General features: G+C 34.0%; 4 protein-coding genes across 7 annotated transcripts; 2 read left to right on the top strand and 2 right to left on the bottom strand.

Moving 5' to 3' along the window:
• Nucleotides 1–5,684: 5,684 nt before the first annotated feature.
• On the top strand, nucleotides 5,685–8,270 carry LOC123904990 (protein MAIN-LIKE 1-like). The gene is made up of 4 exons (XM_045954592.1): nucleotides 5,685–5,766; nucleotides 5,897–6,135; nucleotides 6,482–7,159; nucleotides 7,368–8,270. The coding sequence occupies exons 1-4, from the start codon at nucleotides 5,685–5,687 to the stop codon at nucleotides 8,091–8,093; spliced, it is 1,725 nt and encodes a 574-aa protein (XP_045810548.1). The 3' UTR covers nucleotides 8,094–8,270.
• A 137-nt stretch (nucleotides 8,271–8,407) lies between these two features.
• On the bottom strand, nucleotides 8,408–9,515 carry LOC123903989. The gene is made up of 2 exons (XM_045953683.1): nucleotides 9,256–9,515; nucleotides 8,408–9,160 (listed from the first exon to the last, which is right to left on the bottom strand). Exons 1-2 carry the CDS (start codon nucleotides 9,503–9,505, stop codon nucleotides 8,484–8,486), a joined length of 927 nt encoding a protein of 308 aa, XP_045809639.1. The 5' UTR covers nucleotides 9,506–9,515; the 3' UTR covers nucleotides 8,408–8,483.
• Nucleotides 9,516–10,654: 1,139 nt separating this feature from the next.
• Nucleotides 10,655–11,257, bottom strand: LOC123904989. The gene has a single exon (XM_045954591.1). The coding sequence runs from the start codon at nucleotides 11,255–11,257 to the stop codon at nucleotides 10,655–10,657; it is 603 nt and encodes a 200-aa protein (XP_045810547.1).
• Nucleotides 11,258–16,751: 5,494 nt separating this feature from the next.
• On the top strand, nucleotides 16,752–19,770 carry LOC123903988 (aldehyde dehydrogenase family 3 member H1-like). Of its 4 annotated transcripts, none has more exons than XM_045953681.1 (9): nucleotides 16,752–16,970; nucleotides 17,083–17,179; nucleotides 17,648–17,854; nucleotides 17,996–18,111; nucleotides 18,485–18,589; nucleotides 18,678–18,850; nucleotides 18,941–19,031; nucleotides 19,129–19,278; nucleotides 19,387–19,770. In XM_045953681.1, exons 1-9 carry the CDS (start codon nucleotides 16,884–16,886, stop codon nucleotides 19,618–19,620), a joined length of 1,260 nt encoding a protein of 419 aa, XP_045809637.1. In that variant the 5' UTR covers nucleotides 16,752–16,883; the 3' UTR covers nucleotides 19,621–19,770. The 4 variants fall into 4 exon arrangements, with proteins under 4 accessions (XP_045809637.1, XP_045809635.1, XP_045809638.1 ...); XM_045953682.1 differs by having other exon boundaries at nucleotides 16,902–16,970; nucleotides 17,117–17,179; XM_045953679.1 differs by having other exon boundaries at nucleotides 16,767–16,970; nucleotides 17,648–18,111.
• The last annotated feature ends 141 nt before the right edge of the window (nucleotides 19,771–19,911 follow it).

Genomic DNA, 19,911 nt, shown 5'->3' with positions numbered 1-19,911 from the left:
CAATCAATGCTCTTCCGGTAGCTAAGAATGGTCTACCCAACAACAATGGTTCTACATCTGCATCATCTTCCATATCAAGGATGACGAAATCCGCCGGGAAAACAAACTCCGCAACTCTTACCAACACATCATGTAGTATGCCATATGGATGTACTATTGATCGATCAGCCAAAGAGAGTTGCATTTTTGTAGGTTTAGCAACGGCTCCCGGAATCTTTTTCATCATTGACAATGGCATGAGATTTATGCTTGCTCCCAAATCACATAGAGCTCGACCAACGGAAATGTTGCCAATAGAACATGGGATAGTAAAACTTCCCGGATCTTTCTTCTTTTGAGGAAGCTTCTTTTGAATTATGGCGCTACATTCCTCTGTCATATCAACTGTGTCATCATCAAGAGGTTTCCTTTTCTTTGTCAAGAGATCTTTCATGAATTTGGCATAGACAGGCATTTGTTCCAACACTTCAGCAAAAGGAATGTTAATTTGGAGATCATGAAGCATCTTCATAAATTTTTTGAATTGTTGATGATCATTAGCCTTTGCCTTCTTCTTGCGCGGATATGGCAATTTAGCATGGACAGAACTTTCTTTCTCCTCTACACCCTTGCCTTTCTTTTCAACTAACTTCTCATCATTCTCTTTTTCAATTTTTTTCTCTTTCTCATCTTCAACTAACTCCTCTTTCTCACTCTCAATCATTTTTTCTAACTCATTCTCAACTTCTCCCTCATTCTCATGTTCAACTTCTCCCTCAACATTATTTTTTTCTTTCACTCCCTCAACACTAGGCTCACTCTTTTTCTTCGTTACAATCTCAGGTGAAGGAACCACTCTATTTCTCAAATTAATCGCCTTGCAACTTTCATTCCTCGGATTATCCTTTGTAGAACCTTCAAAACCATTATTTTGAGTAGCCGCGAATTGCCTTGACAATTGCCCAACTTGAGTTTCCAAGTTCTTAATTGAAGCTTCATGATTCTTGTTGGCAATATCTTGGTTGGTTTTCATTTGATCTTGGCTAACCTTCATAGCTTCGAAGTTCCCTTGCGTCACCTTTATGAATTGAGTAAGTGTATCCTCTAATTGAGAAGGTCTCCTTTGTTGGGAGTTTTGTGAAGAAGATTGTTGTTGAGATTGATTTGAGTTTTGATTTCCTCCCCAACCAAAGTTTGGATGATCTCTCCAACCTGGGTTATAAGTGTTTGAATATGGATCATACTTTGGGTTGTTCCTTTTGAAGTTGGCTAGGTACTTTGCCTCTTCTGACCCTTCAGGAAAACATTGGCCATTAGCATGCCCTTGTCCACAAAAATCACATTTCACTTCATTAGCTGCCATGACTGGCATTTGGGCATTAGGAGTGCTAGTGAGGTGTTTCAACACAGCTGCCATTTGAGAATTCATCAATGTAGATTGGGCCAAAAGAGCAGTTTGAGTATCGAGCTCTATCATGCCTGCCTTCTTCTTTGCACCACGATCATTTTCAACTCTGTACTCATTTTGAGCCATGGACTCCACCAACTCTCTAGCTTGAGTTTGATTTTTATTTTTCAAAGATCCACCTGCCGATGCATCTAGAAACATTCTAGTTTGAGCTCTCAATCCTTGTGTGAAATGCTGCATTTGAGTATGACTATCGAGCCCATGCTTAGGACACTTCTTCAGGCTCAGTTTGAATCTTTCCCAGGCATCATACAATGTTTCGGAGTCTCCTTGCTCAAAACTTGTAATGTCAGCTCTTCTTTCCAAATACTTGTGAATTGGAAAGTACCTATCCATGAACTTCATCTCTAGCTCTTGCCAAGTATTGATGGTGTTAGGTGGTATTGTGTCCAGCCAGTCTTTAGCTCTTCCAGTTAACGAGTACTTGAAAAGCCTTAATCTTTTATCTGATTCAGATACTCCTGGTGGGTCTGTATAGTCACAAGCTTCATAGAAATGCTCCAGGTGGAGATTTGGACATTGTGTTTCTGCCCCTGAGTATTGATTCTCTTTGAGGGCGCTGAGCACTGAATTCTTGATATCAAATGACACATGATTTCGCGGTTGAAAACCCAGATTGGCAAGCTCTCCATTGTTTCTTTGCCCATAGTCACCTAACATCCTCTCAGGCACAACTGGTGGAGGTGGTGGTGGATTTTCAGCCATGATGTTGGCTTCGTTGTCCGATGTGTTTGGACTAGAAACCGCTTCTTCACTACTTTCTTGTGCAACACCTGCTAACCGGGCAGCCTCTCGGGCTAACCGAACTGCTTTCCTGTTTGCTTTAGCTGTTTTCTCTATTTCAGGATCAAAGACAAGTTCTCTTGCTACTTTCCTACCTTGCATAAACAACCAGAAAATACCTTAAGAAGCAACTGCACTACACAAGAATGAAAATGAATATAAAATTCAGAACTTATATTATTTTTTTTTTTATATATATTTATAATTAAAATAAACAAAAACTTAATCAATAAAACAATAAAATTTAAAAGTATGACTCAATTGCCTTGTTGATTTAATCAACAATCCCCGGCAACGGCGCCAAAAACTTGATGATAATTTAGCAAGTGTACTAAATAGCCGTCAAGTAGTATAATAAAATCGTTCTCTCCGCAGGGATTGTTGTAAATCAATTGTAAATTGAAGACATACTCATGTAAATTGACATAAATTGTAAAAAGGGGGTTCTTGTTTGGTTTCAAGTTTAAATTTTAAAACTTTAGAATTTCTTTGGTGTTTAGATTGATGTAAGAAAAGCGATTGGTCCTTTTTGGGTCATCTAATTACTATTTCTCTTGGTAACGCCATGTATGATAACGAATTATTCAAATTAGTTTCATGATTAGATTAAATCAAAAATGATTATGCCCAATGTCTTGGTAACATAATCCTCTCCCTTGATCATCGATTCCTAATGTCTTAGGTAATCTATGATCAATTGAGGTTTACAACCTTTAATCTTTTAATCTCAATTAACAATCCAAAATTTCTTAAGTGAAAATTAATTGATCAATCGTTCCTAGATCGATGAGTTATTCCTATCGTCATAGTAAAACAAATCATTGCAATCATCATATAAGTCGCGAATTCATACAAAGCATTAAGCACAAAGAACAATCAATAGAAACTAACTTCGTAATTCATTAATCATATCATATGACAATCACATAGTTCAAGATCAAAAGTAATTAGAATCACCTAAGGACCAATCATGAGAATTTAGCTAGACATTGCAAATTCAGAAATTACATCAAATAAAATGAAAGAAAGCATAATTACAAGAAGAATCTTGATGTGTTTCCACACTTGAATCCTTGCTTGGTCGCTCTTGATCCTCCAAAATCGCTCCAAATGCTGTTCTCAGTGTTTAAAATTCGATAATGATCCAGATCTGATGTTTCCTTTTTATAAAAATGATCAAAAGTAACGTTTTCCGCCTGAGGCACAGAATTTCCGCCTCAGGCGTAAAGAATTACGTTTCAGGCACAGCTTTTTCCGCCTGAAACGGCAAAACAGAGAGCAATCTTGGTTCTTCAGTGAAATTTCCGCCCCAGGCGGAAAAACTTCCGTTTTAGGCGTAAAAATACTATACAATCCACCAATTTTCATTTGCTATCTTTCTTCGCATGTAGCTTCAAATCAATGTTTCATTCTTCATGATTTAGGTCAAAAACCTCTAAAAATACTTGAAAATGGTCTTTATTTCCATGTAATGACTAATGTCATCACCCCCTCCGCTACCTCCATCTCTGTCGACAGCCGCACGCAACCTCCACTCCATCGTCGTTCTCTCTCTCTCATGGTTTCATTTTGATATGTTCTGTGATCCACTAGATCTGATATGTTCTTGGATTGAAGCTTTTCTTTTTCTAGTGGGTTTTGAAATTTGAGATTTGAACTTTATTTTTGTGATATTTTTGTTTACAGATCATAATGGATTTGTTGTTTGATTTGGATTTGATCTAGTTTGATTTGGATTTGATCTAGTTTTTTTTTTTTCTGGATTTTTTCTTCCCTAACTGTTTTATTTTTCTTCTTTCTTTTCTGGATTTCTGGACATGTATTTGTTTAATTTATGTGGTTTTGGATTTTAATTCTCTGAGTTGAAGTGTCTATTTTGAGTTTGTTTAAAGATTTCGAATTTTTTTGTTGAAGTTTATGTAAATGTTCATGAAGATGAAGAACAAATGAAGGAGAAGATGAAGAAGGAAAACAAAATTGAATGTTGGTGGTACACCATTAGTAACAGTGGACCAGTGGAAAATTAACGTTTTTTTGAAAAAATTAACGGAAAGGACCAAAATAACTAACAAAAAAATCTTTAAGGGATCAATTTGGACATTTTTTTCTTTAAGGGACCATTGTAAAACCTAAAAGATCTTTAAGGGACCATTTAAGTAATTAAGCCATAAAAATAAAATATGGGACATAGTCTCCAAAAAAAGCTATTATCAATTGATTGCAAAAAAATTGAAATCTTATGTGCGCTCAACTAACATATATGAAAAAACAAAGAAACAAACAGAAACATATATGAAAAATAAATATAAACGTGTATATGAATCAACATAAAACATCAACAAACCAAACAAAAAATAACTAACTTATCTAAAAAAGACATCTTTTTATTTATTTATAAACAAAAGGAATTTCATATAAATGTAAAAAAAAAATGAAGTCTTTTATGATACCAACAAAAGGACCAACATTTATCTACAAATATATAAACTAATAAAAAACTAGATCTGATTTTTTTATGTCTCTAACTTTGTTGTTGCAAAAGAGGAGAAGAAGCCACACCCAGATTCAAAAAAAAAAAAAATCCAGAAGAAAGCTTACTTGATGAAGGTGGCCGGAGATACAACTACCTCCACTCAAAAAAAAGAAAACCATTTTTCGGATTTTGAAATTGTTTGTGTATATTTCGTTGTTTGTAATGTTTGATTTGTACTTAAAATGGTGAATAAGTGTTTTTAAAAGTGATTTGGGATTTTTTGGATTTTTTAGGGTTTTGGTGGTGGTAGGCGGTGGTCGGCACGGCGGAACCGCTGCCGGAGTCTAGACGGCACGGCAGCCCACCGCCAAAAACTGGTGGTCCAGTTGAAGTTCAACCAAAATGTTCATGTTCTTGAAGAACACCAAGAATAAGGAGAGAGAGAGAGAGAGAGAGAGAGAGAGAGAGAGAGGGGGTAGAGAGAGAGAGAAAGAAAATGAGAGAATGAAAATTCTGAAGGGGTTTGGGTATTTATACTCTGTTGATCAGGTTTAACTCGCGTGCACCGTATGACTTTAGATCCCAGACGTTGGATTAATCAAACGGCCTGGTGTCTACCTTTGTGATCAAATCATAAACGTCTGATCCATCAGACGGACCGGATCGTTCCCTTTGTTTTTTGTTTGTTTTGGGAAGCAAATGGGCATTGTGGGCCGGGCTTTGTCCCATTTTAATCTGAATTTTTTTTTTCTACCCCAACAATCTTCCATCTACCCCAACACAAATTTTTTAATGACGAAAATGCCCTCCTATATAAAGTAAAACCGTAAAAAAAAATTTATTTTCCACTCACATCTCAAAAAAGTGTTCCGGTGTTGTGAAAGAGGAATTTGAGAGAGTAAGTACGAATAACAAACCGGAACGCTTTTTTCAAGTGTTCCGGTATGAATATTCATACCGGAACACTTCAAGTGTTCCGGTATGAATATTCATACCGGAATACATAGACGAAAGTGTTCCGGTATGAATATTCATACCGGAATACATAGACGAAAGTGTTCCGGTATGAAAATTTCTCATCTGTTTCGCTTGTTATTGTTTGCATACCGGAATACTCAAACCCAAGTGTTCCGGTATGCATTTTTAAACTGTATTTGCATTTTTTATTAATGAATTTTGTTTTCTATTTTCAGTGGCGCGTATCAGAGGACGCGATGGTAGAATTAGGCGTTCCGAAGATATCGGACATGAAGAGTTTCTACGGTGCCAGGCGGAGGAGCAGCAGGAGGAGGAGAAGCAGCAGCAGGAGGAGGAGCTTGTGCCGGAGGTGCAACCTGTGGTGCAGCCTGTGGTGTGGCCTGGAGGACCGATTGATACTAGTCATCTGACACGGTATCATGAGCACGTTGCTCGTCATGTATGGTTTGGCGAGGTAATCAATTTTTATTTATAGTTTTAGTTAAAGTTCAATGAAATGTATAGCAGTAGGATGTATCTTATGATCAATGTTATGAAAAAATTCACTTAATGTTTTGGGAAAGAATCTCAGGTCAAAAATTATGAAAAAATTCACTTAATGTTTTGGTAACACTCGTAACCTAGTATTATTTATAAATAGCTATTGCATTTGTTTTGTTCACTTACTTGCTGCCTTATTGCATTTGTTTTGTTTTGTTTACTTAATTACTACACTATTCTCTGGTTTCTGTCACCCATAATATGACCAAAAAAGTTGTAATTGTGATAAACTTATTTATAATCCTTTTCATATAATGTAGGAACGTCATGGACCAAGAATTGAATTAAAGATAGCATCTCTCGGTGGCAAACTGGCCGAATGGGTTCCTAATCAACATCCACGATATGTTGAAGGTTGGATGACTGCATCTGGGTTGAGATCACTTAAGCGGACCAGTTTGAACAAGGTCGATCCGAATCTTATATCCGCATTTGTTGAGAGATGGCACCCTGAGACATCGTCATTTCACATGCCATTCGGTGAAATGACAATTACACTAGATGATGTTGCCTGTTTGTTGCATATTCCGATTAGGGGTGACTTTTACACACCGTCATCGTTCACAGAGGAAGAAGCTGCGGCACTTGCAGCTGAATTGTTGGGTGTCAGTCTTCAGTGTGCGGCCAGAGAGACAAGAAAGCAGCGAGGTGGATATTTTTCTCAACAATGGCTATTTGATAACTACATAAGGCAGTGTGAAGTTGAGAATTATGATTGTGCTGCTAGGTCGTATTTGTTGTTGTTGATCGGCTGTACCATTTGCACTGACAAGAGTTTTACACGCGTGGATGCAAAATATCTACCGATGTTTAGGGTTTTGTCTACATGTAGTAGATTTGCTTGGGGTGCAATTGCCTTGGTTGAATTATATGACACCTTGAATGATGCTTCTATCTTTACCACAAAGGGGCTCGCTGGGTATGCGACACTTTTACAGGTATTTAATATCCGTTTCATTTTTCAGCTACTATTTTCTTGATAATTTTCATTTCATGTTTTATGTAACAATTTAGTAATTATTATTCTTAATTATTTTCATTTCATGAGTATGTTATGTGTGTTGCTGCTATATGTATCTGTCCGTAAAAAGTGATGCATTATTATTTTTCAGCTTATTGAAATAATGAAAATTTTGGTTGTAACAGTGTTGGATTCACGAGTATTTCCCTACCCTTGGAAGGCGGGCTGAGTCTGGTATTGACTGTGATATTCCTGGTGCGAGTTTACCTCGAGCTAGGCGGTGGAGGTATAGGCAAGGGAATGTGAAGCTTCCTGCTTATCGACCAGTACTGGATGCATTGACCCCGGATGACGTTATATGGCGTCCGTTTGAAGACCATAGAGCTGCATTTCCTTTTGACCTGGTGAGTATGTATAGTGGATATCTGCGTGGCTGCACTGTAGTTCGTTACTTGCCTGAGAGATGTATTAGGCAGTTTGGCTACGTTCAGTATATACCACCACCACCACCTCCAGCTCCTGCCATTGATGTTATTGATAGTGACTGGATCGGTTATGACATCGTTGTTGATCGGATCGTTCAGCCCACACGTCCAGCGACATATGCTGCTGAGGCTGCAGCTGATTACTTGCCGTGGTACTATATGGTATCACATCCTATAGTATGTCGCCCTGTTGATGGACCACATGGAGCACAGCCAGTTCCACAGTATATGGCACCACAAGATGATCCGATGGAAGCAGATGCACCAGCTCCAGCAGAGGATGACCTCCAATGCGAACGAAGATGGAGAGGTATGATTGGTTCCGCATTGGAGAGGTTTGTCTCGCATTTAAATATCGACAGAGATGAAGAGGGATTTGAAGATCTTTTTTTAGCACTGGATGTGGCTCGTGGTGAACATCCATGACCTTTTTTTTTTTCCGTGTTGTATTATTAATTTGGATGATTTTCTTGTGTGTGATTTTCTTGTATTATTAGCACTAGTGATTTGGCATTTTAACAAACAGGGGTATTACTTTGCATGCCATTGACATTTGTTGCTTCTTGCTTGATATTTTTATGCTATATTTTGAAAATATGATGATGATCGGATAAAATTTAGTAATTATTATTCTTTTAATCACGTACCTCTTCAATGATTCAAATATTACTTATCCAATTAAATAATACTAATAATAACTACAAAAACAATGATTTATAACAAAGCCAAATGAGTTTCTAAACAAAACCTCTTCAAGAGAAGTTTTGCATTACATGAAAATAAGTAATATTTAAATGTTTGACATAAAATTAAAAATTAATCAACAGACATAACACCATTAGGAGGTTTCACCGGAGGATTTAGAAGTTGCCAATATTGTAGGCGTCCGTTTAAGTTTGACATCCAAGATGTTGCCTCATGTGAACGAAATTTCTTCCAATCAGCTGTAACTTCGGGCAACGGAAATCCCTTTGACATGTTTACCGGCACCCAATGATTTCCACCGACAAAACCGATACAAAAAAACCTTGCTGAAGAGGAATATGAAGTCATCATAGGAAAGAAGGTCCGACTAGGTTTACCCAAAGTGACTAAAATAACATTATACCTATTTGCTACCAAGTAACCCATAGCAGGTACGGTGAACCATCTATTTGCTACCAGCGAATCTCTAACGCCCTGTAAACCTTGTCTGAATAATTTCTCATACAAACTGTTATTATTTGTCAGCTCTTCATGTAACTCTCGGCGGACGATGGGCCAACCTTCCTCTGTGTAACCAAGTAAATATGCAACAGCTCTAAAACCACAATTTCCATCTCCTAACACTTCAATAATGTCAACAATATGTGGATGTATATGATCAGGAAATTGCCCCAGATACTTCTGAGATGTCAATTTTTTAGACATTTGTGATAGTTGCTTTTGAGATGGTTGAGCTTGTTGATCCTGAGATGGCTGAGATAGTTGTGTACGCGACCTCTTTGATGTACCTTGATTTATGTAGAAAAAAAATAAGTTGAATATATAAAAATAAGAAATAAAAATATAAACAATAACTATATTATAACAAAAATAAATTAGTCACCTTGTGAATCACCATATTCTCTTTCAACATGTTCAAAGTATGATGGATCACGGTACACATCATAACCCTTTGGTGCTTTGCCTTTATCTTTGTTCTTCACTCCTCCTCTGGTTTTTATTTTTTCAGGTGGTGGACGCAATGAACTTGAGGCTGGATAAGCAAGTTCAAACACTTTACTCTTCAACGCTCTTTTACCAACAATATCAAGTGACCGAAATCGAGTCCATATTGCCTCCATTGCATTACTCATGTCCAACTCATATCCATCCTCTATGTCATCCTCCAATGGTTCTTCCATAGTTAATTTCTTTCAGTGACCATGAACTGAATCTAATGGTATCGGTACACCGCTGGTTGTATATCCACTCAATTCACAAGCACAAGGTAACTCACATGTTGACCTAAGTTTGCAACCACACAAGTTTTTATCTGTTCCAACAATGTCAATTCTCTTCATCTCATCAGAAATTAGTGTCATAGCTGCCCTGGAGACAAAGTTTCTTAAATATTGAAAAAATGGACTGTTGTGTGTCTTTTCTGCATAGTAAAAACTCTTTTGAAAAGACTTCTTAATTTTGTCAACTTCTAGTATTATGTTGTCATTCATGCCTTCCAAACACTTGCATAAGTCTCATTTGCTGTGTTCCAACATTTGCTTCAGTCTCCAATGTGCAGACTCAACTCTAAATATCAAATTGCAAACAATATTCAATTAAACACCGAAAAAAGAAAAATATAATTACAATTTTAAAATAAAAAAATTATACCTATTAGTCGTTGTGTTTCCTAAATGCATCACTCGATTGGTCCATGCTTCAACAAATTGTTCTTTGTGAGGGGCCAACCAGGTGTTATTGACATATTCGACAAAATTGCTTGAATTAACACATGCTTGCTGAAACGCATTCAACCGCTGCTGATACTCCACCTCATTCGGACCTTCAACAACATCTCTCCACAAATTTTTCACCTTCTGTCGCATATCCTTAGGTATATGCACGGTGCATCTCCCATTCACTTTTTTGATTATGTGCCACGTACAAAGCATATTAGTAGTATGTGGAAATATATCTTTAATTGCATTCATCAAAGCAAACTCCCTATCAGTCAAAATTACTCTAGGAAATATATCTTGCTTAGTAATCAATTGCTTCAACTTACCTAACGCCCAATGATAATTGTCAGTCTTCTCAGATTCCATGTAAGCAAATCCAACAGCAAATGTCATGTTAGTTGACGTTATGCCAGCAATTTCAAGCAATGGCTGTCTATATTTATTAGTTTTGTATGTGCAGTCCATAACCAAAACAATGGGAAACAAGTTCAACAACTTGATTGAATCTGGATGCGCCCAAAAAATATCACTCAAAACATCGGAGCCATCATCTTTTCTTCTATTTCAGCTGACATATTTTCCATCATCTAACAACTGCAGCAAGTGTTGCAGCTCTGTTCTGGAGCCTCTTTCCTGTATTTGCATCATGTGTCTTTTCCTATATACAAGTGAGGCATCAACAGACTCTGGATTTTGATCTTTCAAATCTAAAATAATGTGTCTTGGTGCTACTTTACGCTTTGTCAAATCTTGAACACGTTTGTTTTCATCGGCGGTTAAACGTGCCTTGCGAGGATGACCATGATATTGGTCAGGTAGCCCGTGGTTGTGAACTCCATGAATAACCTGAACTTTCCATCCTGAACCATCTGTTGAAGGTGCAGCTCTAATTTTAAATGGACAGTTACATTTTTTCGATGTAGTTGTCGTGGAACTTTCTGAAGAGTCATACTTTCCACCTTTATCACAACCTAAAATCAACTTGTCATTTCTACCTCTTATTCCGTTCTTTTTATCTGACCGAGTAATGATAATACTGACTTTGTTGGCATCTCCAACATCTCGAGCCCATGTGAGAACAGCATCCGGTGTAGCAAATTTTTGATCAGTTGTAAAAACATCTGTAGTATCTACTAATATTTGACTTGTATTGCCGATTTGAGCCATATATGTTTTAAAAAAAAAATTTAAAAAAAATTAATAAAACTGCTATGCTATACCGGAACACGTTTAATGTACCGGAACACTTTTTACAACTTGTTCAACACACCGGAACACATATGTAATTACCGGAACACTTTGTTGTATACCGGAATACTTGGTTGTATACCGGAACACTTTTTTGTATACCGGAATACTTTGAAAAGTGTTCCGGTATTCAACAAAACACGTTTATGCTTACCGGAACGCTTTGTTATTACCGGAACACCTTTTGTATACCGGAATACTTGGTTGTATACCGGAACACTTTTTTGTATACCGGAATACTTTGAAAAGTGTTCCGGTATTCAACAAAACACGTTTATGCTTACCGGAACGCTTTGTTATTACCGGAACACTTATAAAAGTGTTCCGGTATACACACAACGTTTCTGGAAAATTGTAATACCGGAACGATTTTGAAAAGTGTTCCGGTAATAAACTGGAAATTTAACAAACCGGAACACTTTTTCAAAGTGTTCCGGTAATTTCGACAAACCTGAAAAAAAAAAAAAAAAACGTACCGGAACACTGGGTGATGGGTGTTAACAGTCTACCAAAAAGGTTACAAACTAACAAAGTGAAAAAATAATAAAATATATTTAAATTTGATAAGGGTATAATGGGAATATTAGAAAAAAAGTTGGGGTAGATAGAAGATTGTTGGGGTAGAAAAAATATTTTTGTTTTAATCTTTACACTACCAAGCATCTATTTATATTTTTAATGCATATTAAAAAAATTTGTAGTTTTTTTTTTTTTGATAAGCTAAAAAAAATAATTTGTAGTGTAATTAGAGTATTTTTGTGTATGTTACAATTACTATATAAGTAATACGCGGGATAAAATACGATATTGGTAGTGTAATTTACATGGGACAAATTATGCTACTGATTTATGAAACTCATAACAATCTCAAAATAACTATCATATATACTAAATAAATCTTACATTAGACAAATTATGCTACTGATTCATGGAACTCATAACAATATCAAAATAACAATCATATATATTAAATAAATCATACATGACACAAATTATACTATTGATTCATAAAACTCTTAACAATCTCAAAATAACTATGATATATACTAAATAAATCTTATATGTGACAAATTATGCTACTGAATCCTGAAACTCCTAACAATCTCAAAATAACAATCATATAGATTAAATAAATCACACATGGGACAAATTATGCTACTAATTCACGAAACTTATAACAATCTCAAAATAACTATCATATATATTAAATAAATCTTACATAAGACAAATTATGTTACCGATTCATGGAAGTCATGACAATCTCAAAATAACTATCATATATATTAATCAGTATTACGAAAACAATGTTATTTTCGTTAAGCTTATGTGATTACTATTGTACTAAAATTAATTCTATTTTACCCTTAACAATTTATGTCTTTATGCAATTTGAATTATGCTTTCCTAAAACTATGTTGTAGTGAATGTCTACTTAATGAAAGTATTTTGCTTTTTTTTTTCTTTTTCTTTTTTCAATTTAATGTGTTAATGCAATAATTTCTTTTTTAAATTTTATATAGCAAAGTGTAACTTGAAAAATTATCGGCGTAATGTTACGACTCGTGCGAATGCACGAGTCTATTACTAGTTCTAATGAAAGTGTGACGGACACAAAATATGGCTAACTCCCGCGGTCATAATTCAAATTTAATTAGTCAATATTTATTTTTAATAGTGAGATGGAAATACTCCCTATTTCTTATTCTGTACATGCCGAGACCTCTCTCTCTCTCTCTATTTCTATCTCCCCGCTATTTTAATTATATTATTTTTTAATGAATATCAAGTTTTTTAATGAATATCAACCTACTTTGATCTTGTTTTTATTCTCAGACTTTTTTTTTTTTACAGTACCATACCACAAAGAAACGATCTCCGTACGTGAACCGTCAAATGAGAAAATTTGAGGATCTCCACTCACATGGATAAATTAACATCTCTACAAAGGTTTGAATAATTAATGTTTATGAAATTTTTTATATAGGAACTGTAAAAAAAAAAAAACATAGATTATAAAAAATTAAAATGAGATGTTTTCATCATCTCAAAATCTTCTATTTTGTTTTTGGTTCCTAACCAACATAATTTTGATATGATCAACAATATACTTTTTTCTTAAAAATTAAATTATTGTTGTCAATAAGATTTGAACAACGGGCCTTGTGCTAATAATAAGGTAGTTTCCTAAAAAAAATAAATAGATTTCCACATAATATTATAAAAATTGAATTATTGTTATCAATGAGATTCGAATAACAGATCTTATGCTAAAAGTTCCGCATAAGTAAAAGCTCTATAATAATGACGTAGGATTTTCTTTTGAGAATGTTGAGAGAGCTCTGTGGTAATCTCGTAATGTATATTATAGAGATTATAGAGATTTAGTTGTTAATATAACATAGAACATATATATATTTTGTATTAGCCCGCCTAATCCTTCCAACCTTTCAATTTCTATTTTTTTAATTAACTTCCAAAAATAAAACATTTCAGCCTCCTTAATCCTTAATTCTTATCCTTAATACTATTAAGACAAGAAACATCAAGGCGCCTAAGCGCCTAAATCATGTTTATTAGCCCGCCTAATCTCTCCAACCTTCCAATTTCTATTTTTTTAATTAACTTCCAAAAAAAAATTCAATGCATCCTTAAAATATTAAGACAATAAACATTAAGGCGCCTAAATCATGTTTATTAGTCCGCCTAATCCTTCCAACCTTCATTGCAAAAAAAAAAAAAAATCCTCCCAACCTTTCCATTTTTATTTATTTTTAATTAACTTCCAAAAAAAAGATTTTAATGCATCCTTAATCCTTATCCTTAATATATTAAGACAAGAAACATTAAGACGCCTAAATCATGTTTATTAGCCCGCCTAATCTTTTCAACCTTTCAATTACTATTTTTTAATTAATTTCCAATTTTTTTTTCAACGCATTGATTTTCAACACATTCTTATTATCTTAATTAAGACAAGAAACATTAAGGCGCCTAAATCATGTTTATTAGCCCGCCTAATCTTTTCAACCTTTCAATTACTATCTTTTTAATTAATTTCCAATTTTTTTTTCAACGCATTGATTTTCAACACATTCTTATATATAACAAACAAACAGACCATATATCTCTTGAATTTGTTATGCACATACAACTTTATATCTCTTTGAACATATGCTTTGCGTTCATACTTTTGTTTCTAGGTATCTTATTATTATTTCGCTTCTCTTCATTTGCCATGCATGTATATCCCGCGCCTCGCAAGGGAAAAGGGACTAGTATAGTATATGAAAGGATTTTATATAGGGTCAGATCAATTGACGCAAACTAGTTTGACACCAAATGTTACACCTCTCAATAATATTTTAACCGATGTAAATTTTATAAAATTCATCATTAGATTGAAATTTTATATCATATAGATCATTTGTGTAAAATTTCAGACAAATACAAAATTATTTCGTCTTTTTTTATATGCCGTTAATCTTTATATGTCGCAATAGCATATCAAATGATTTTGAATTTGTCTGAAATTTTACATAAATGATTTATATGATATAAACTTTCAATCCAACGGTGAATTTTATAAAAATTATATCGGTTAAAACGTTATTAAGAGGTGTAATACTTGGCGTCAAACTAGTTGGTGTCAAAGGTTAATCGAGTTATAATATGTATATCTTCATCTTTTACTTCAACGCATATCTAATTTACAATTTCAACTTATCTCATTATCATCGCAGAAAATAATAGTAACAGTAATTATATATAATTAACAATGGTGTTTGACGGAGAAGCGGCGGCGTCGTTGGTGAAGGAGCTGAGGTTGAACTTCAATTCCGGTAAGACAAAAAGTTATGAATGGAGAATATCACAGGTGAATGCTTTTTTGGAGATGGTTGTTGAACAAGAGGATCAAATTATTGAAGCTCTTCGTTCTGATCTTGCTAGACCACCACTTGAAACTGTTGTCTATGAGGTACTAATAAGTGATTAAATTTTAATTTAAATGTTCTCTTCATGCTCAAGTTACTTTCATGTTAATGTCTTCACGATAAACGTGAATGTATGTCATGAAAATCAGGATCCTTCTAGAAAGGCCGTAACAAGTAGCTGCTAATTTTTTTAACCGTATTCTCATCACCTAATTACTACCGAGATATTCTTGCATCGTCAGGAGACCAAAACAATCACATTTGGTCACACACTCTAAATGCAACAAATCTTATAAATTATTTAAATAATATATATTATTTAATTATTTTTTTTTTAAATTTACTTTTTTTTTATGTTTGTGAGACTAAAAAATGACCAAACTTTTGGGTCCATATAAAACTTATTCATTACTACCTCCATTCCAAAAAATATAAGATTTTTTTTTTGTTTTGTAAATGTTTGATGTGATATTATATTCTTTTCAAAGTTTAAAGTGTATTAGTTGAATTTTTACAAAAATATAAAAATATCTCTAATTAAATGAAGAGAAATAAAAAATTATCATTTATATATGAACAAAAAAACCATCGACCAATCATTAGTTGGTTCGGTGGTGATTGACGCTGAACTTGGTAGGGATGATCACAATTCGATCCTTTGCAACTGCGATCGGGAGATGGTTGTAATTACTTATGTCAAAACTGACCTCCGAACTAGATTATGCGATCTAGTGGACCAGATCCTGATAGTGAAAATCATTTTTTATTTATTTATCTCTGTTAATAATTAAAGGATAATTTTATAAAGAGAATACATATTATTGACAAATTTAATGCAAAAACAATTTTTTTTCTTAATTTTTGTATTTTTGTTGAAATCAAATACATGAATATAAATGAAAGAAACCATCTGTTGAGAAAATCAAATATTTAAGTATTCTTAAAGGACTAATATAATGATATTAAATACTAATGTAGTTATAATACTATAAATATATATTATACTAATGAAGAGAATAGAGAAGTTTTATGAGATTACTTGTTGCTCTCAAGAGTGTCTTTTACATGATCCAAAGAGTGATATTTATACTACTAAAACTATGAATACAATAACTTAGATTTACTATTGCAAGTTGACATTTACATTGATAATTTTACATTACTATTTTAAGTTGACATTATAGATAGATATTTCAACATTAATAGTAACCAACCAATGTCTTTCAAGATAATTTTGTTGATTTTAATTTATTATAACACCATCCATATTTTACATACAAAGATCAGTTTTTTTTTTTTAACTTATATTCCATCCAAAATCAGACTAATATAAAATTATTAATTTTGTCATCTACTATTGAGTTGGAAGAGGCCCAACAAATAAAGAAAATAGACAAATTTTAGTGAGTCATATGTGTCCCATCATATTTTATCTTATTTTTATTTTATTTCATTTCAAACAATCTAAATGATGAAACTCAGAATCACTTCGTCCCATTTCACTCAACTACATCACCATCCATGTATAAAATCCAAAATCTCGAGTAACTGAACAGTTGTAATATTTGTAACTAAACTAAACAAACATATTATGGAATTTAAACCCTTAATTGATGCAATTTGTTTTGCAGATTGGTGTGTTTAAAAACTCTTGTGAAGTCACGCTAAAGGAATTGAAACAATGGATGACACCAGAAAAGGTTTATTTTACTTTAATTTCTTCAGCATGAGAAAGAAAATTTTCATTTATATTGCTTATATTATATATAGTATATTTAATTTTCTCGCATGAAGTTCTTTTAATTATTTCAGGCTAAAACTTCAATCACAACCTTTCCTTCTTCAGCTGAAATAGTACCTGAACCACTTGGTGTTGTGTTAGTCATATCTGCATGGAACTATCCATTTTGTAAGTTCACCTTTCATCTCATTCGATTTTCTTATCTGAGCATATCTAATGACATAAACACTTGTTACACTGTTTGTGAGGCTGTTTGAGATAGTTTATAGAAACATCTTATGACATGTCTATAAGTCGTTTTCAATTTGTTTTCATATGCTTTCCAAAACAACTTTGTATATGATAAATACTTGTTCTCTAAGCGCAACCCACTTGGGATGACCTAGCGGTGTTGGCTTGGGATTTTGCAGTGTGCTCCTCTCAATGTTTCATGGTTTGATTCCCTTTGGTGCCAATTTTGGTGGGCCGTCCATACAAAGTAAAAAAGTTGTTTCATTAAAACTTATTTTTTAAGTGCTTAATTAAGTTGTTTATCCAAACATGTCATGGGTTCCATGTTTTTGAGCTGATATTTTCAGCTTTTTGTTTCTTTGTTAATCTATGAAGACTATAATATCACTCTCTATATCTTTTCAGTGTTGTCCCTCGATCCAGTTGTTGGAGCTATAGCAGCTGGTAATGTTGTGGTTCTAAAACCATCAGAAATTGCTCCAGCCTCCTCAGCACTGTTGGCAAAATTGTTAGGGGAGTACATGGATAATTCATGTGTAAGAGTTGTGGAGGGTGCAATTGATGAAACTACTGCATTGTTGCAACAAAAGTGGGACAAAATTTTATATACCGGTTTGTCTTGTTTCTCATTGTTCTGTTTTTCTTGGATGGTTATGAATATTTTTTTTCTCGTAGACAAAATTTATATGCAATTGGCATGCCTTTTCAAGTTATATAAATATTTCCTAGTATATGTAATTCTTGAATTTTCAGGTAATGGAAAAGTGGGAAGGATAGTAATGGCTGCGGCTGCAAAACACCTTACACCAATTATTCTAGAGCTTGGAGGAAAATCTCCAACTGTTGTTGATTCAAATGTCAATCTAGAGGTATTGAATAAGGCTATGTTTGGATTTACTAATTTTAGTTTATCTACTGCCATAAACATTTGTGGCTCGTGAGACTATTTGAGAAAACTTATGAAAACAACTTATGACATATCCATAGACCATAGGTTGTTTTCAGCTTATTTCCATAAAGTTTTATGAAATAGCTTATGAAAACAACTTATAGATTATATGAAAACAATTTGATTTTATATGATAAACGGTTATGTCATGAACGCTTAGTTAAGTTGTTTATTCAAGTAGGGTCCAAGCCTTAGCCTTCGTTTTTCTTTTCTAATTAGTGATTACTTGTTACATTACCTTAACCTTCTTCCTTCAAAATCATTATTGACTTAAATTAATTTGTATTTAAAAGGTTACGGCTAGGCGGATAATTTCAGGCAAGTGGGGATGCAACAACGGACAAGCCTGCGTTGCTCCTGATTACATTATAACAACAAAAGACTTTGCTCCCAAATTGGTATGAATTTTTTCCCTATGTAGTTATCTGTTAACAATTCTAAGTCCTTATCTTTGTGTATCTAATGTTTAGTACCTCTCATTTCCAGGTAGATGCCTTAAAAACGGAATTAGAAAATTTCTTTGGAAAGAATCCATTAGAATCAGTTGATTTGTCGCGCATTGTGAGTTCTAACCATTTTGCTCGCTTGACAAAGCTCTTGGATGACAATAAGGTTTCTGGCAAGATTGTTTGTGGAGGTCAAAAGGATGAAAGCAAATTGTAAGCTCTCTTCTTGCTTCTTACTTAAGTTTACTTCGTTTAGCTTTAATATAGTACAATGCAATGGATCTTGACACTATCAAATTACAGGAGGATTGCTCCGACTCTTTTATTAGATGTTCCACGAGATTCTCTTATAATGAGTGAGGAGATCTTTGGTCCATTGCTTCCCATCATCACGGTAAGTTCTCAAGTATTCATCGATAACTTCATCAGCTTGTGTCAAATTTAAAACAGTGGAAGATGAATTATAATACTTGCTTTCTTGCTTGGAACAGGTGAATAAGCTGGAAGAAAGCTTTGATTTCATCAACGAAGGAACAAAGCCGCTTGCTGCATATTTATTTACAAACGACAACAAGTTCAAGGAGGAATTTGTGAAGAATGTTTCGGCCGGGGGTTTGCTTATCAATGACACTGTCTTACATGTAATATTTCTTTTTTTATTTTTTTTATTTTCATGAATTTATAATTTAGTTCATATATTTTTGTCATGCAACATTATTTATATATGTTTTTTCCTTTTCCTTGTGCAGCTTGTGGTTCATGCTTTCCCATTTGGGGGAGTTGGCGAGAGTGGAATGGGTGCATACCATGGAAAATTCTCCTTTGATGCTTTTACTCATAGAAAGGCAGTTCTTTATCGCGGTTTTACATGCGATGGATCAATAAGGTACCCACCTTATACTGATACAAAACAGAAAACGATGAAGGCTCTAGTCGCGGGTGATGTTATTGGTGTAGTCCGTGCTCTTTTTGGATGGTCCTAGGCTGAAAATATATTTACAAATGTGGCACATTGATTCGTTCTGATTTTATTGTATTTTATTGTGCACATTGATTTCATTGTTACAATTTTCGAAATAAACTTATTAAGCTCGGCTTGTGCTTGGTAATAGCAAATTGGTTGTTAAATTACAGTTGCATTGCGTTCCATGATATAACGTAGAAATGAAGTCAAATTTGGCCGATGCAACTTATACATCAGTCATGTCGCAGTATCAAAGCCAACAATTTTTATTTTATTCAACAATCAAAAAGGCCATCATAGATAAAAAAAA

This window comes from Trifolium pratense, linkage group LG2 (genome assembly GCF_020283565.1).
Source record: "Trifolium pratense cultivar HEN17-A07 linkage group LG2, ARS_RC_1.1, whole genome shotgun sequence".
In the NCBI taxonomy this organism is placed as follows: Eukaryota; Viridiplantae; Streptophyta; class Magnoliopsida; order Fabales; family Fabaceae; genus Trifolium; species Trifolium pratense.
This window is presented reverse-complemented; position numbering and strand designations above follow the sequence as displayed.

Excerpts from the sequence above, each read along its gene's own strand:
- LOC123903988 (XM_045953679.1), top strand. The coding sequence starts at position 16,884 with ATGCAATTTGTTTTGCAGATTGGTGTGTTTAAAAACTCTTGTGAAGTC. Across the intron at positions 18,590-18,677 it reads AAGACTTTGCTCCCAAATTG|GTAGATGCCTTAAAAACGGA; the intron begins GTATGAATTTTT and ends TCTCATTTCCAG. Across the intron at positions 19,279-19,386 it reads TCAATGACACTGTCTTACAT|CTTGTGGTTCATGCTTTCCC; the intron begins GTAATATTTCTT and ends TTCCTTGTGCAG.
- LOC123903989 (XM_045953683.1), bottom strand. The coding sequence starts at position 9,505 with ATGAGTAATGCAATGGAGGCAATATGGACTCGATTTCGGTCACTTGAT. Across the intron at positions 9,161-9,255 it reads AGAATATGGTGATTCACAAG|GTACATCAAAGAGGTCGCGT; the intron begins GTGACTAATTTA and ends ACATAAATCAAG.
- LOC123904989 (XM_045954591.1), bottom strand. The coding sequence starts at position 11,257 with ATGGCTCAAATCGGCAATACAAGTCAAATATTAGTAGATACTACAGAT.
- LOC123904990 (XM_045954592.1), top strand. The coding sequence starts at position 5,685 with ATGAATATTCATACCGGAATACATAGACGAAAGTGTTCCGGTATGAAT. Across the intron at positions 6,136-6,481 it reads GTCATGTATGGTTTGGCGAG|GAACGTCATGGACCAAGAAT; the intron begins GTAATCAATTTT and ends CATATAATGTAG. Across the intron at positions 7,160-7,367 it reads GGTATGCGACACTTTTACAG|TGTTGGATTCACGAGTATTT; the intron begins GTATTTAATATC and ends TGGTTGTAACAG.